The sequence below is a fragment of the Ambystoma mexicanum genome, chromosome 11, assembly GCF_040938575.1.
Source record: "Ambystoma mexicanum isolate Mex_15411 chromosome 11, UKY_AmexF1_1, whole genome shotgun sequence".
In the NCBI taxonomy this organism is placed as follows: Eukaryota; Metazoa; Chordata; class Amphibia; order Caudata; family Ambystomatidae; genus Ambystoma; species Ambystoma mexicanum.
The window spans coordinates 576,619,652-576,635,104 of NC_090934.1; the positions used below are offsets into that span (position 1 = coordinate 576,619,652).

General features: G+C 42.9%; 1 protein-coding gene across 5 annotated transcripts in view; it reads right to left on the reverse strand.

Moving 5' to 3' along the window:
- Positions 1 to 15,453, reverse strand: part of ANO1 (anoctamin 1) — an 802,432-nt gene that overhangs the window by 109,588 nt on the left and 677,391 nt on the right. For all 5 annotated transcript variants that reach the window (XM_069623444.1, XM_069623442.1, XM_069623440.1 and 2 more), the window contains one exon: positions 1,081 to 1,163. In XM_069623444.1, the coding sequence (XP_069479545.1) occupies positions 1,081 to 1,163 (83 nt within the window). The remainder of the gene's footprint in view (positions 1 to 1,080; positions 1,164 to 15,453) is intronic.

Consider the following 15,453-nt stretch of genomic DNA (forward strand, 5'->3'; position numbering starts at 1 on the left):
ACTATTTCTCAATGGTTTAATGAGATAGGTGGAGATTGTGTGAATTGAGAGAATTATCTTTTTTTAAAACCTCCAAAGTGCTAATGGGAAGTCAAGAAAAGTGCTTTGCTTGATGCAAATTTCTCCATGAAAAAATAACTAGCAAATGGTAATTGCATTGACCACAAAAATGTTGTCGCTGCCACCAGTAGAGTAAAGTTTTTTTTAAATCATCCATTTTCTTTTACAACAGGCCTTCGGAATCGGTTCATAATATTCATTCTAGAGCCTGCCAGCAGGAGGGGTACAGAAGACCTCAGAAATGATAAGAAAAGCTACATGTCCACCTCCTCCAAGCTTGCTTGTGGGTTACATGACTTTGAACACGTATCCATCATTACAGTTATTCATTCTTAAGTGACTAGGAAGATGAGGTTTACTTGCTTAATTCACATGTGGGGGGCACATAAGACAGAATGTACTGCCATAACCTATCTGCATGATGGTGCAAATCTAATTCATGTTTTCGTTGGGGTCTACCGTAGATGATTCAGCTCCTAAACATCAGCTTGATTGGCTTTAAAATATGAAGACCTCTCCCCCAATGTAGCAGGATGCTTTTCCTTGTTTTGCAGGAGGGAGACACTGGACTAAAGCCAGCACTCGGCCAGCCTGCACCAACAAGTACCAAACCTCATGGTTGATCCCGCAGTGTAAGGGTTATGTGTAAGAGAGTGGTTATTATCACAATAGGCTTTTTTCGTGTGGTCAATAAAGGCTGATACCCCTTTTCAAAAGCATTGAAGGTCAGGCATCAGTTGATAGCAAGCTGATCAAATTTCTGGTGCATCAATTTGTGGTGATCGAGGTCTGAGATCATCAAATTACAACTATACTTGTAAAAGGCAGAGACTGGAGTTCAAGACTGGAATGTTACTCCGGTGTCCAAGACACAACTCATCAGGTACAATTGTGATACTGCACCAATATGGTTTAGATCGTTGGTGAATACTTATTCAGGGGAAAACTCTCATCCTTGAAGGGACTAGGAAACTGCAGGGCATCAATAAATATCTGAATCCCTCGCTTTCACAAACTTACCTCAACCTCTTCAAATCCCGTCAGGTCCCATCTGTAATTGAGGCGCATCTGTCTCCTCTTCCAATGCTCCATAAACGTGGCAGCTGGAATGTTAAAGATACACGTTAATAAATGATGGAATAATACACACAACTTTGGACATAGTCAAAAACATAGGGGATAAAAGGGACTTGGCGTTGGTCCAGAAGAGTGGAGAATAGATTGTAACGTTGGTCCGGAAGAGTGGAGAATAGATTGTAACGTTGGTCTAGAAGAGTGGAGAATAGATTGTAACGTTGGTCCGGAAGAGTGGAGAACAGATTGTATAGTTCTTTTGTACATCATTAGCTTGGAAAATTAAATATTCTCTTTGCAATGTTTTCTGGTCACTTTTTTGAAATGTTAAAGCTGCTCTGTTCTTTTATTATGTATGGGTGGTGATATTAACCAAAATTGTGCAGGTGCGAGGAATACCAGAATACACAAGTATGTGTATACAATTACCTAAGAATCATTCTGTGGAACAGATATTACTTACTAGCACATGAGGCTGGACTCAATCATGTCAGTCTTACTTACACCTGTACATAACTTTGAAATCAAGAAAACTCTCGAGGCCAGATTTATTTGGGCCTACCTTCTAGCAAATATGAGGTGTCAAAATAAACCTGTATGTGAAGACTACTGCTTAACAAGAGGGAACAAAGCAGAGATAGTGCCTGAACCCGCTCACTCTCCAGCAGGTACCAACCACATCAGACACAGGAAATTGACGCCATATCTTCCACCGCAGCATAATTCCCACACAGAATCTAACTGAAAACCTACTGGGTTGTTCTAATGCTGCAATCACAGAGACTGGATTCTTCAAGACTCTCCCAAACTCCCATCACTCTATCAATCATACAATTGAAACCAATGACAATAAGAATACTGTGCCCTATCTACTACTAACAGTAAAGAGCACCCTCGTGAAAAAGTCTTCTGAAGGGCCTATCCAACTGCCTCTTATACCTCCACAACTAACCTACTCATCTTTTAATCTCACATCACATCTACACGTGATACACTGACCACCATCCACACTGCAGTCGTGTGACTGCTAGCATCACCTCCAGTGCATTAACCACCACTGAGCCACTTAGCGCTCTCTGATCAGTACCCAACACATTTATCCTTATCACATAGCGCACACCCTACCCCCAAAAACCAGTATCTCCCTCTGTATACCAGCACTGTAAACTAATCTGTCTTTGGTCTCTCCCCTCTAAATAAACAGACACCCAAGCGTCACTTCTACAGACTGACTCCAATCATTCCAGAAATCACAGGTTCTTAGCAATTTTAAGAGTTATTCATAAGCTTCTACCAACCGTGTAGCCTACAGCTAAACTGGCCCTCCAACATATCTTCCTAAATCCTTGTGATGTTACTACCCCTAGGATGCGCCGACGAGCCGCTTATCTATGGTTAGGGGATAGGGAGAAGAAACTGGCCCTATCTCACGCTATTCATCAAAAGTTTTTTTCACAAATTAAACAAAATAAAAAATGTGTGACAAATACATGGCTGATGAATTTTATAACTTTAATCATGAATCTTTTTTATTTGTGGTTTATTTAAAAAACAAAAACAGGATTGTCCCTGGACCTAGTATGATAGCAACCTTGTCTATCGCTCCCCCATCCCCTTACTGTTCCCCCCCCTCCCTCCAGCACGATCTGAAACATTGTCAGGCCTAGTACGATAGTCGTTTGTTTTGTTCCTCCCCTCCCTTTCTGCATCCCTCTCCCTCACCTTTTGTTTTCCTCCGGCTCTACCAGAAATGTTGTTGGGCCTAGTACGATAGTTAATTTCACATCCTCGCTGTTCATGGCCTGTAAGAATGTCGTTATATTTTCCCTTGTTCCCTCCCTTGCCTTGAAGCACTTTGAAACACATTGTGTATAGGCGCTATATAAATAAACTATCATATCATATCATATCATATCAAGTACCCGACCAAGAAGCCTCCGGACAATATTGTCATTTGCAGATGAACAATCTGGAGAAGACCTACTGGGATAAGGCAATATTGTACATAGTCTGAGATATAACCCTCGCCCCTGCAGGATGAATTGACTGAGAGATAGGGGGGAGGTGTGTGAGGAATTCTAGTATTTGTTGAGATTAGTTTTGGATATCGTGAATGAAAAGTTAGTCATATTTTATTAAAAATCTAATAAAAAGATATGTATATAAAAAATGTTTGAATGCAAAGGCCTCAAGGTATTGCTTGAGAGCGTTCCAGACTTGGGCTAAACCTCCATTCCCTCTGAGATGGGGGAGGTGGTGGTGGATAGCGCTCCCCTAAATCTTTCAACCTAAACTTTCTCGCTTATTCACCCTTATTTCTGAATAAAACCCACATCGATACGCTAGCTCATTGAGTATAATGAACGTAATGCGAGAAAAGATTTAGCACTGTAGATGTATGTTTGTGTCTTCAGTGGGTAGTAGGCTAAATAAAGGGCGCCTTTTAGGAGGTGTGGAAGATTACAGCTGCTCGACGACTGCCAACTCACCCAAAAGGACAGGGATCCTGAGATGAGTGAGTGTTCTCAGAAGCACCATCAGTAGGAGTTGTTTGCAGTTTGCTTATACCCGAGGCCATGGGGAGACAATGTTTAATTGTTAGCAGATTTAAATCACTAAGTTAAGCCGCATTTTTTACACCTTCTTTGAAGCAGACGCAAATTAGCAAATACGGCATTTATTTACCTATTCTTTGTTTACTCGCAGCTCATCTCCTCTTGGCTGTTTTGTTAAACTCTTTTTCTTATTTTCTTCAAAGAGAAATATCAGTTTTGAATCTTTAACTGTACCCTGACCGGCGTGAGGATTGCAGACATGTTTCTAATATTACATTTTCTTACCAAACAAGTCTTTCTTTTCTTGCAAAGTGCAATTTAGACAACTTAAAAGTTGGATAAACTATAGGAAACCTCATAACATACCGCAATTCTCTCTGCAAGGAAGGCTTGTAATATCTGCTTGCATCTGGTTGTCTCACCTTTAACATACAGTTTGCACATTCTTAGCAGTGTAATGCTGTGAAAAAGAATCTACTCCCCAAATCAACAGTGCTCACATTACTGGCTCAGAAGGATGGGAGCCTGAGTGTGCCCTTGAGGATTCCAAACTGTCAAATACAGATTGCACCCACTCCTCTGTAATAAGTGCCTAGGATGCTGAGCTATCCTATCTTTCTATACCCATGGGTATGCATGTGCTAGAGCCAAACGAATCGGTGCAACTTATACAAAAAATGTCATTCAAAATAGTCATCCCTCCACTCAGCCTAAACATTTAGATAGATATAAGAAGTGTTTTACTTTTTGTGCAGAGTATTTCGATGGGGATATCCAGAGATAGTTGTTCCATGCAATAGACCCAGGTAACAATTAAGGATTTCCCCCAAAAAGATTTAGGATGAAATTTAGGCCGTGTCAGATTAAGGGCTAATGTTCATCAAATCCTGAGTAATGAGGCATCTCCAGGTAAAGAATGTTGTTTTCCCTATGCATATTCTTGAACAGAACTTTAGCATATTTGGGAGACAGTGTTGACTTTAAAGGCCCCTGCAGTGGTATTCTTAAGAACCGATAGCCAATAGGGAATTGCTTTGTTGTCCCAATGTAAAAAGCATTATGATAGTTCCTCTTGGCTCATGTTATCTACCTAGTAGCCTTCACATCCAAAAGGGGGCAAACTAAAAAAGAGACATACAATTGAAGATGTATGGAGGAACACTAAGCTGGGTATGGCGAGGGTATGGTGGATGCTACAACTGTCCATGGAGCAAACAACACCATGACACCCTAGACCTGTGAAGATGTGCACAGAGCACGCTCTAAAGAGCCATCACAGTACAATGGGAGACCTCCCCTTCATCTACAAGCTAACAATAGGCCTAGAGTAATGCAAGGGAGAAAAAGGTTTATGCATTTCGGCACTAGGCAACTTTGAACATGCATGGATTTAAAGACAGAAGTCACAGAGGAGCTGGCATCTAGAAGACGGTGGAAGCACAGTGTCCAAGGACTTGTAATTTGCATTTCAGCTTAGTTGCAAAAGACAATGCTTCAAATGCCCTTGCTGCCGTACAAATTGGCAAGACAATGTGAGTCTCCTGCTTTGCGCATGTCTTTACTTCATCGTCAGGTGGATTTGTGTGCTCCTGAAATAATTCATCACTGTGGTCAAGAAGATCAGCCCCCTTTTCAGCTGGGCTTACCATGCCAAAAATGAACTTCATCAACTGCAAGGGTGGCACAAATTGTCACTAAGAGCTTAGTGTCTAACCATTGGAGCTCTACTTTACATATGTTGGACATTCTACTTCAGCAGTGCAAGGCCAACACAGATTACTGCAAAACTCAAAGTAGAGAACAGAGTCTGTGGCTGCTGCTGTCTAATGTCTGCTCCAGCCAGCAACCATTCCAAAGAAGACACCAAATGGGCTAGCATTCATAAGGTATTAGCCTATTTGACCTAAAACATTTGGCCTTTTGACCAAATTGACCTTGTCTGAGTGGGCCAAATTGACCTTTTTTTGCATCCGGACCAAATTGACCTTTTTTTTTATAGATCAAATAGATTAATACCTACTTACCTGAACATGAGGTGCAGGCGTTGCAGAGGTGTACCCCGCTCTTCATGTTGATGGAAGTATGTCAAAAGGGGTTTGCGGGGGGTGTCCCCCACATCCTTAACAATGGAGGTCAATTTGCTCAAAAGGTCAAATGTTTTTAGGTCACATTTTTGCACAAGGTCAAACATACCCAAACCGTTCATAATGCATCCCTGAGTGAGTGTTTCCCAGTGGTGTACATGCTTGAGCTGAGCCTGGCCTATGTGGTGAGGGCATGTACCTAGCCTGGCAATGCTGATGCAGCACAGCTGCTGAGGGACCTGATTTCAACCATATGTGGTGATCCAAGGGTAGTAGGATTTAAAGGCAACATTGAGTACCTGCTGGCTTCCTTTGAGACCCATGTTTCAAGGTAAAATTGTCCGCTTGTCACCTACATGTGTCGGGGGAGGAAGAGTCACAGCAAACATCACCAGGAGCAGACACTGTGCAAATATTCATGGATGCTTTGTTGTATCAATTGGCAAAAAAGACACAGGACAGGGAGCAGAAAGAATATCAACCAGCCCAAAGTATCCTAACTGCACTGGGAATGTGAAGATCAGAATTGATGACATCAACTGCTGGTACATCACTGCAACTATTGAAAGCTTTCTGAGCAGTGCATGTGCAGGCTACAGGAAGGTGATGAGGTGGGCTACTGTCCTCCGTGATTCAGGCATACTGAATACCAATTGGTTATGAATAGGTAAAGACAACGACCGACATCCATACAGATGTTAGATTCCTATCTACAGGACTCGTCACCTGTGGGAAAAGATGCTGACCCATTAAAGTATTGTTACAGCAACCAAACACCAAGCTGCCCCCCACCCTCACGTATGTAGTCTGAGACAGTTTTTAGTGCATCGCAGGCTACTTTCTCTAATCGCAGGAGAAGCCTCATAATGCAGCATGCTGAACAATTGACATTTATAGAAATGAGCGGTCACTTCATTGCAGAAGATTGTGGAATGACGCCTACTCCTTGTCGTCATTTGGCTCAGATTTCTTACCCAGTTGGGCATGAACACGTGGAGTGGGGTTGCTTGATGGGGCACGTGGCTGGGAAACAGATAGCTGCAGCAGTGACTGGGTGCTCAGGGCAAGTTGCTGATTTACACAAGCCTTTGCCTATTGCGTCAGAAATGTTTTTGAATCCTAGCATTGTCTTACCATCATAATCAGCCGTCAAATGTCCCCAGGCTCTCCCACAGGGTGAAGTCACTGCTTAAAGCTCTCAGGGTCCCTCACAGAAATCTAAATCTCCCCTTTGGATGTTCCCAAATGCTTGCATGGATGACTTAGCTGGCTAAATGTTAATTCAGTGAGAAGAATCAAATAATTAAGGCCCCTGGTGGATTCTTAACATGCTCGCCTTGGGCTCCGACTTCTAATTGAAACTGCACATTTTATATCGGATGACTAGTGGTAGACATGTCCTTGCATACAATCGTAATGATGTAATGGCTCCATTGTTGTGTGCGTGAGAGACTGAAGAAGGCGTCGGCGGGAATTACTTGCTCTGGCTTTTGATGTTCACTTCACATGTTGTTCGGATGGATTGTTCCGTTCCAAGTACAGCCCGGTCAAACACAGGGCAGAACAACAAATGAAAGCACTCAAGCATACTACATGCCATTCAAAAGATCTAGAAAAAGAAAACGTATAAGAAAGGAAAATCAGCGGTGGACATTGGAGGATATTGAAGGCTGCTTGGCACTTCCCGTCGAAGTTCATGGGCCAAAGGGATTTTGGGAAGCAGAGACATAGAACAACATTGAAACGTGTTTTGCCAAGGAAGCCACTGCCCCCCTTAACTGCCAAGGACAAGGATGCTCGTCCTTTTTGCATAGACTTGCATAATGGCCTGGCACTTAAGGAGGCAGAGCTGGATGGCGTGCTCAAGAAGGCAGAACTAGGTAGGTACTTCTGCCGTTTCCAGCCGGGGCTGTTGCGCAATGTATTATAATGTAACTGTTATTAACAACACACAACACGTGTATATTGGCCTGACAACCTTGTTCAGCCCAGTCCACAGGAAATGTACAACTACGAGAAACACAACAATATAAGTACTTCACAAGATTGTGCATCTTTGTTTCCTAACGCAAATCTGCTTCCACACAGGTGGTACCCGGCTAAGGTTGAAGAATCGTAGCAACCCCAAAAAAGAGTGTATTACTTTTCCAGGATAGATCCCATGTTCAGTAGGCATGGTGTCAGGCTTTTCTTGTGTATCACAAAGTCTATCATGGTCATGACCTTTCCTCAAGAGGACACCAGAGAAAATGAATACATTTTGGGTTGCACGATCAAAGTTGTGTACACTTGTTTGATCAATAAAATGTATTTATTAATTCATGCGTTCATCTAGGTACTCTGTGCCGTGAAACAGGCCGAGCGGCAGCAGCATCAGGGCACGGCCATTGGACACACTATGGCAGCAAAGAAAGGAGGGCCAGTCTGGACATTCAGGCACAGTTGTGGACTTAACTCAAATATCACAATCACAGAGCAAGCATCAGAGACCATATACTATTGACTACTAGTTGATCTCAAGCTGGCCAATTGTTCTGGTCTTGAAGACCTGCTCAGGGTGCATATCCGACCCTAGTATATCACACACCAGTCGTTGCCCTTTACACTATTCCAGTAGGCACACTCATGAACACACCATGCATGGATAATATACTGATGCCCTGCAGTGTCATAAACATCAGCTATTTGCAGTGTTGTGCCTACTGCTGCTATGGGGCGGGATTACAGAAACTTTGCACTGGTGCAAGTGCAAAGTTTGCACGGTATTAGCACTACGGCAAAGTTTGCCCTATTTTTAAAAACAATGGGACACATTAGAAAACTATTGCACCATGAAAAGTGCAGTTTGACATGGTATAAGCACCAGGGCAAAAATTGCCCCAGTGCAAAAAGATACATTTTCAATGCGTTTTTTTTTATTTTTTATTACCAGGGCAGAGTTTGCCCTGGTGCTAATACAATCCCGTATTAGCATTAGGGCATACTTTGCCCTGTTGCAATAATGCAGTGAAAATGTATCTTGTTTGCCCAAGGGCAATTTTTGCCCTGGTGCTTATACCCTGCCAAACTGCACTTGTCATGGTGCAATAGTTTTCTAATGTGTCCCATTGTTTTTAAAAATAGGGCAAACTTTGCCCTAGTGCTAATACCGTGCAAACTTTGCACTTGCACCAGTGCAAAGATTCTTTAATCTGGCCCATGGTGTCTATCTATGGATGTTGAACATTGATACGCAGCCTACTGAAAGACTGTGTGGTCGATCGGGGTCTGTTGAAGAAGACAACAATGAGATTAAATGTTTATCTCTGTAGTTATTTGTTCATAAACATTCTTATAAAGTGGGAACCATACACTTACATGTGCCTGAGCACCATAGAGCCTAAAATCTGATTACGCACAAATGTGATTATGCACAAAAGGAAGTCCCAGTAAAAACCCTTCCAGCAAACTGAAGCCCCTTCCCCACAAACCCCATGCTAGAACATGTAGATATAGCCCCCTATATTTCTCAAAAAACATCTGGAGTTATCCAGGTTATTTCCCAACATGTCGAAAAAATAACCATAGTAGATGAGTATATCAGTATTTTCTAATCGTGCCTATTGTAATCTTAGCTGTTACTGATTAACATTTTGAACGTATGGAATTGTAACAAACTAAACTTAATTGTGGCTTTGCCATGGTTCTCCATCCCTAGATGGGAGTCCATATCTAAACCCAGGATTTTCATCCAAGAAGTTAGACTGACTTGCCAGATGACTTTGCAGAAATATCTTCCCATAGTTGTACTTCTGGCAGATTCTTTCTAAGGTCATACACCATTATACACTTTATTTTAGAGAGGTAATGCTTTAGGAAGGGGCTGCCATCCACACGTGCACCTTCTGTAAGCATGTCAAAACTGCCTCCATGTTCTTTGTAGGATGATCACACCGAAATATAGTTGCATGCCATCAATACATTGAAATAAGGCAATTGCATGGCTTGTGTGACGAACCGCAGGGATTTGTCCCTTCTCCCCAAGGGCGAGCCCTCCCTTTAAGGCTAGGAAGGTGAGCCCACTCCACAAAACACTCTCTAGGGGTGGAGGAAAGTGGGATCTCACCACATTTTGCATTTTTGGTTCAGGCATTGCCCTATTGCCCTGTAGCCCAGTCTGAGCCTGGAGGCTCATCCATAAGGGGCGAGGGGGCGTCAACCTAGTGGCCCTCTTATCCTTTATGAGGGAGCCGAGGAGCCAGCCCAGTGAAACACTGCGCACTTCCTCAGCTGGAAAGGAGTGCTGCTGGGCTTGCTGAACTGTCAAAGGGAAACACTGTTTTAGTAAATGGTAAAGTTAAGCCTTCTACTAATAAGTTTCATTCAATAATTTGAATCATGTCTTCGGAGTGTCTGTCTCCTTCTTCCAGCCCACCACACTTGACATTAACTCTCCCAGTGCCTCCATGTATGGAGTAAATAACCTTAGTTATTGGGCAGAACCTTGGGCACACCACAATTCAGGGGGATGGAGTTGAATCGTGCTCACGAAGGAAGGGCTAATTGGCACAGATTCAAAGACTCAAGTCCACTTCTCGAAGCCCATAGACATACTTCCATTATTCAGGTGGATCCTCATTTCAAATCTGCTGAGAGATCCAGCAGCATAAGCAGAACCACCCTTCCCTATCATTAACACCAAAGGAGTCCATTTGGGATGTGAAAGGCAGCCAAGTCTAAGTACTATCTACAAAGCTCCCATTTGCTTGTATTTGGGATATTTGCAATAGATCAGAATGGTTATAACACACCCATAATTAGTTACACCATAAACAGGAGCTTTGATATCAGCCTGTTTATATTTTTTTCATCAAATCGGCATCTGCAGAGTTTCTTTATAAAGGGGCTTACTTGACCAAATTGGAGTGTTTTTTGTACGCTGCCGAGCTGAAAAAATGTGCTACTGAGGATTCGTCAGAAAAAATATAAAGTGGTTCTATTTGACTGAGTCGAAGGCCTTTACAGACAGTCTAAGTGTAAACAAGATACAAATTGGGGTTACAACGGTTGCTAATGAAGACTTAGGGAATGCAGTGTAAAAGACTCTGCATTAAAATGGTTAATCCTTCCTTACAAATCGAACCGAAAGGACTTACCTACCGCCTTTCACCTCAAACACCAAAAACATCTCTTTCGGAGTACCACAAGGCTCCAGCCTCTACCCTCTCCTCTTCAACATCTACATGCTTCTCTTGATGAAACGCATTCAAAACCACAGACTGACTGCCTACAACTATGCAGATGACACAACTCATCAAGATAGCCAGGACCCAAGACCCAAGCAACACCCTCAACAATTGCCTGACTGGCATAAACAGCTGGATGACAATGAACAAACTCAAATTAAACCCGGCCAAAATAGAAATAATGATATCACCCCTAGAAGGCAACACAACCGACTCACAACTGGACTCGCTGCCTGGCATGTGAACCCAACCGCAGACTTCAAATGTGATAAATAATCTAGGAATACTCATGGACAACAAACTATCACTGGAACCACAAGCCAACGCTATTACAGAGAAATGCTTCTACCCCCCGGGACTACTCAGAGGGATACTCCCCTACCTATCTTTCCCACATAGAACCCTTGCAATTATTTCCCTAGTATTGACAAGAATTGACTACGCAAACAGCCTCTACCTTGGATTGCCAGAATGGCTCACCAAAAAACTTCAATACATCCAAAGCACTGTAGCAAGGATAGTTCTGAGAATAAACAGAAGAAACCACATCACACCAGCTCTGAAAAGCTTACATTGGCTCCCAGTAAAACAATTATGCATCAAATTCAAAGCTCTCTGCATTGCCCACAAATAATTACATGGACAAGGAGCAGAATTTCTCCAAGCCAAGATCAGCCGCTGCTGACCAGGAAGAGACCTGAGATCAAACAACGACCTACAAATCAAGACGAAATAATACAGATAAATGAAATTCAGAGGAACTGCATTCTCATGCCTAATTACTAATCTATGGAACATAATGCTAAAGGAAATTAGGACAACATAAGACAATCTCACCTTCATAAAAAGACTGAACACATGGCTCTTCAACCGCCAATGACCAGCACACTGGACAATGCCGGCGATACCAATGGGGACCGAAGGAAAGTCACCAGTCAATAGCCCCCAGCTTCCAACTGTTCCTCTCCATGCATGCGTCTTGTTTAGATAGATTTGTGAAGATTAACCTATGCCCAAATTTAGATAGATTTGATGAAGATGAGCTATGCTTCACATTTAGATAGACTTGGAAAATCAAGCCATGCGCCGAATTAGATATAATTGTAAAGATTAGCCATGCTTCACATTTAGATAGACTTGGAAAATCAAGCAATGAGCCAAATTAGATATAATTGTAAAGATTAGCCATCCGTCACATTAAGATAGATTTGTGAAGATTAGCCATGTGTCACTTTATCTGTTTTATATTGCTGCACTCAGAAGCACACTTTGTGTCTGGCTATTCATGCTGCACAGAGTGGGGCTAGTGGGAGTAGCCAATGTATTGCACTCAGAGGAATTTGTGTGGGTAGCTAGTGTGTTGAGCATGGAGGGGTGTTGGGGACGGCTAGTGTATTGGACTTGGAAGAATTGGAGGGTAACATTGAATTGCAACTGGATGAGCTCTGGTGACATACATGGAAGAACTTTGAGAGTAGCCAATGTACTAACCACCCTGATCCTGCTTCCCTCCAACATACCTCACAAATACTATGCACGCCCCTGGACTAGCCAAAGCACATACAAACACACACCCAACATAACTAACTTTTCCATACAGCAAAGAATCCCAGACACTGGACCTTACCCTTACGGATAAAACAAGCCAGTGCGCACAACCATATCTACCAGCCAAACCACACATGAAACACACACGCACACCCCAACAGAACAACATTTGCAAACAGCAAACAACTGGGGCATTGGGCTTTACCCTTGCGGATACAAGCCAGAGCACGCAATCAACTCATCTGCAAGACAACACACACAAACGCCAGTTTCTCCTGGTTCTGGATCTATCCTATCATTCTACCCTCACTAACCGACCCTGCCCTTTTTCTTGCAGAGCCAGGTGAGCGCCAGGAGACCACCCCAATAGCTCCGGTGCACGGTATAAGACAACATAACATAACATGCCAATGTGCAATTAAACTCAAGGAAATATGCATACATTCAAAATACTATAACTGCAATTTTTAAGCAGTTTCAACATTTATGGCATCCTGATTCGTGACCGAAAATGTCAAATATAACAAAGGAGAGTGATGTTTGCAAAAGTTTGGTATTAATCATAAGCACTAGCCATGACTCTGGTCATAATTCCAAATCATCAATTATCAGCCTGCTGTTCCATAACCAAAGGCATTTTAGTTTGTCTCCCTTGGTTTCTCTCCCCAGGTGAGAGAGGATTATGCCTAGATGTGGCTCCCTTAAACTCTGTGCCACAGAGAACCATGTTGTACTCACTAAGGAGGCCCAATAAGGCTTAAATATGCAGTTGCTTGTGGCCTAATGCAGAGGGCATATTGCCTAGCAGTTTGTGCAAGCCTGCTGTCTCTGGTTGGATGACTCATATTTATTGAATATGGGTGATGCAGTGTTGCCCCATCATTGACAGATCAATACAAATGCACTGAATGTGAAACACAACCAGATTCAAAATTCTTTTAAAAAAACACACTCATGACACAGTCTTTCGGGTTAATATGTCAAGCACATGAGTGGCTATCTTGGCTGTATGACTCTAAGGGTATTGCCACTGATATCTTGCCAGGGATGGTTAAATCCTCTGTAGGGCAGGAATGCAATTACAGTACCCAGTCAAGAGCAAACACATTTTGGTTCAACTTTGTGTGAGAAAGCAAATAGATCACAATTTCTCATGCAGTGCATTTATTTATTCAGGTGTTTTGTTGAGCACTGCGTGTTGCATTGCAATCACTTTGGAACATTTCACTGAGACAATTGTGGTTTGGAACCATGGCCAATTATCCCTTGTGACTGTTTGACTAATGACGTATATCACCCAGCATGGGGGTAGTGCGATTCCAGCTTATTATCTCAGATTGTTGTTCTGCGCTCTGTACCCCTATTATGTATAACTGGGAACCCCTATAAGCATGCAGCCTGCTAGAATGGACCATCGCTTATTCCGTAATCATGTAATGAACGATCAATATGTTTTGAAGAACTCAAACAGGGCCACAACATCGCCTCAAGGACACAGGCAGTTGTAAGGAACTCATGGTGGCAACAGTAAAGACAGACACAAGTGATCACTGTTCAAGGGTGTTTATTAAACTGTATAAATGGGTGAGAAAAACACCTTATCTAAACCTAAATATAAGATAGGAGCAAGCTACAATCATCAAATAATAATAAGGCATTCTTAGTGGCACCTTGTCAAATAAAAATGGCCTATACTAAAAAAAAACATTGCCAATCCTTACTGCTAAATTACAAAATAGTGGTTGATAGTTCACAAGAAAAGAAAGAAGTGTTCACAAATGATAAGTCAGGATGTTAGGGCAGGGATCTCCCTACCCCAAATTTTTAGCATGGGACTCTTGAGCACAGCAGACTCTTAGGCTTCTCCAACACAAGGCTGTAGAGGAGGTTCCAGACATGACCTGCACCCCTATCCCTCAGTTCGATCTGCCAGGAAGGTACTCGCCAAGGGGCGTGACGTATGAAGAGCAAATGAACCAACAGAGAGCCGCACTGGGACTCTGCCCAGTATACATTAGGAGATCCGTGCCTGTTGAAGTGCCCATAACTAGACAACCCTGGGCAGCGCGGTACCCTATCAGACAGCCATACCAGCCGCTGATACGAAATGAGGAGTACCTTCATGGGGTCCACGAAGAGACCCCAAAAGCCTTAATGGAAGGCCAGTAGAAATGACATAAGTGCCTGAACAGACTCGCAAATGAACAAAACAGCTAACGAAGATAAAACGCCAGCGTGAGCAGTTATGAAAACAGATGTAATAGACACAGGCGAGAGACGATGCTAAAATGTATGGAAATGGGTTACAAGACAGGATGAAAGTAACCTAGCAGCCAAACATGTATAAATAGGCTTGGAACGCAAGGAGCTAAGAAAACGATACTGCTTGCAATGCTTAGTAGAATAATAGAAGCGGCATGCGCCAACTATATATCTACCTCAAGAAGCACATTATACAAGTGCGACTCCATTTTGTGAAGCAGAGATGTACCCAGGCTGCCCGAGGCCTGTCAGGCCCAGTTTTACAACCCAGCCAGAACAGAAAGGAAGAGCGGAAACGAAACTCAACAGAGAGCGGCTCATGCTTGGGAAATCGAGGTCACCCAGAGAAGGGGAGGAGGGCGTCAACTCGCAAGAATCAGGCTCCGGAGCATACCAGCTCGCCCGTGAAGGTCAAGATAAGAGAGGCCCAGGCAGGTGGCAGAGCCGAAGCAGAATTAAATACAATAAAAGCTGGAAACGGAAGCAGATTCATGGTGAACAGACACGTGACCTGCCAGGCGCAAAGAAGTACCACCGCCTGATGTCATCCAGAACCCGAGGATGCTATAACTTCTCCTGATAAGAGACTACAGTTCCAAGGCCATACCCAGCCAACTAATTGACACATAGCCCTAAGATACTGAT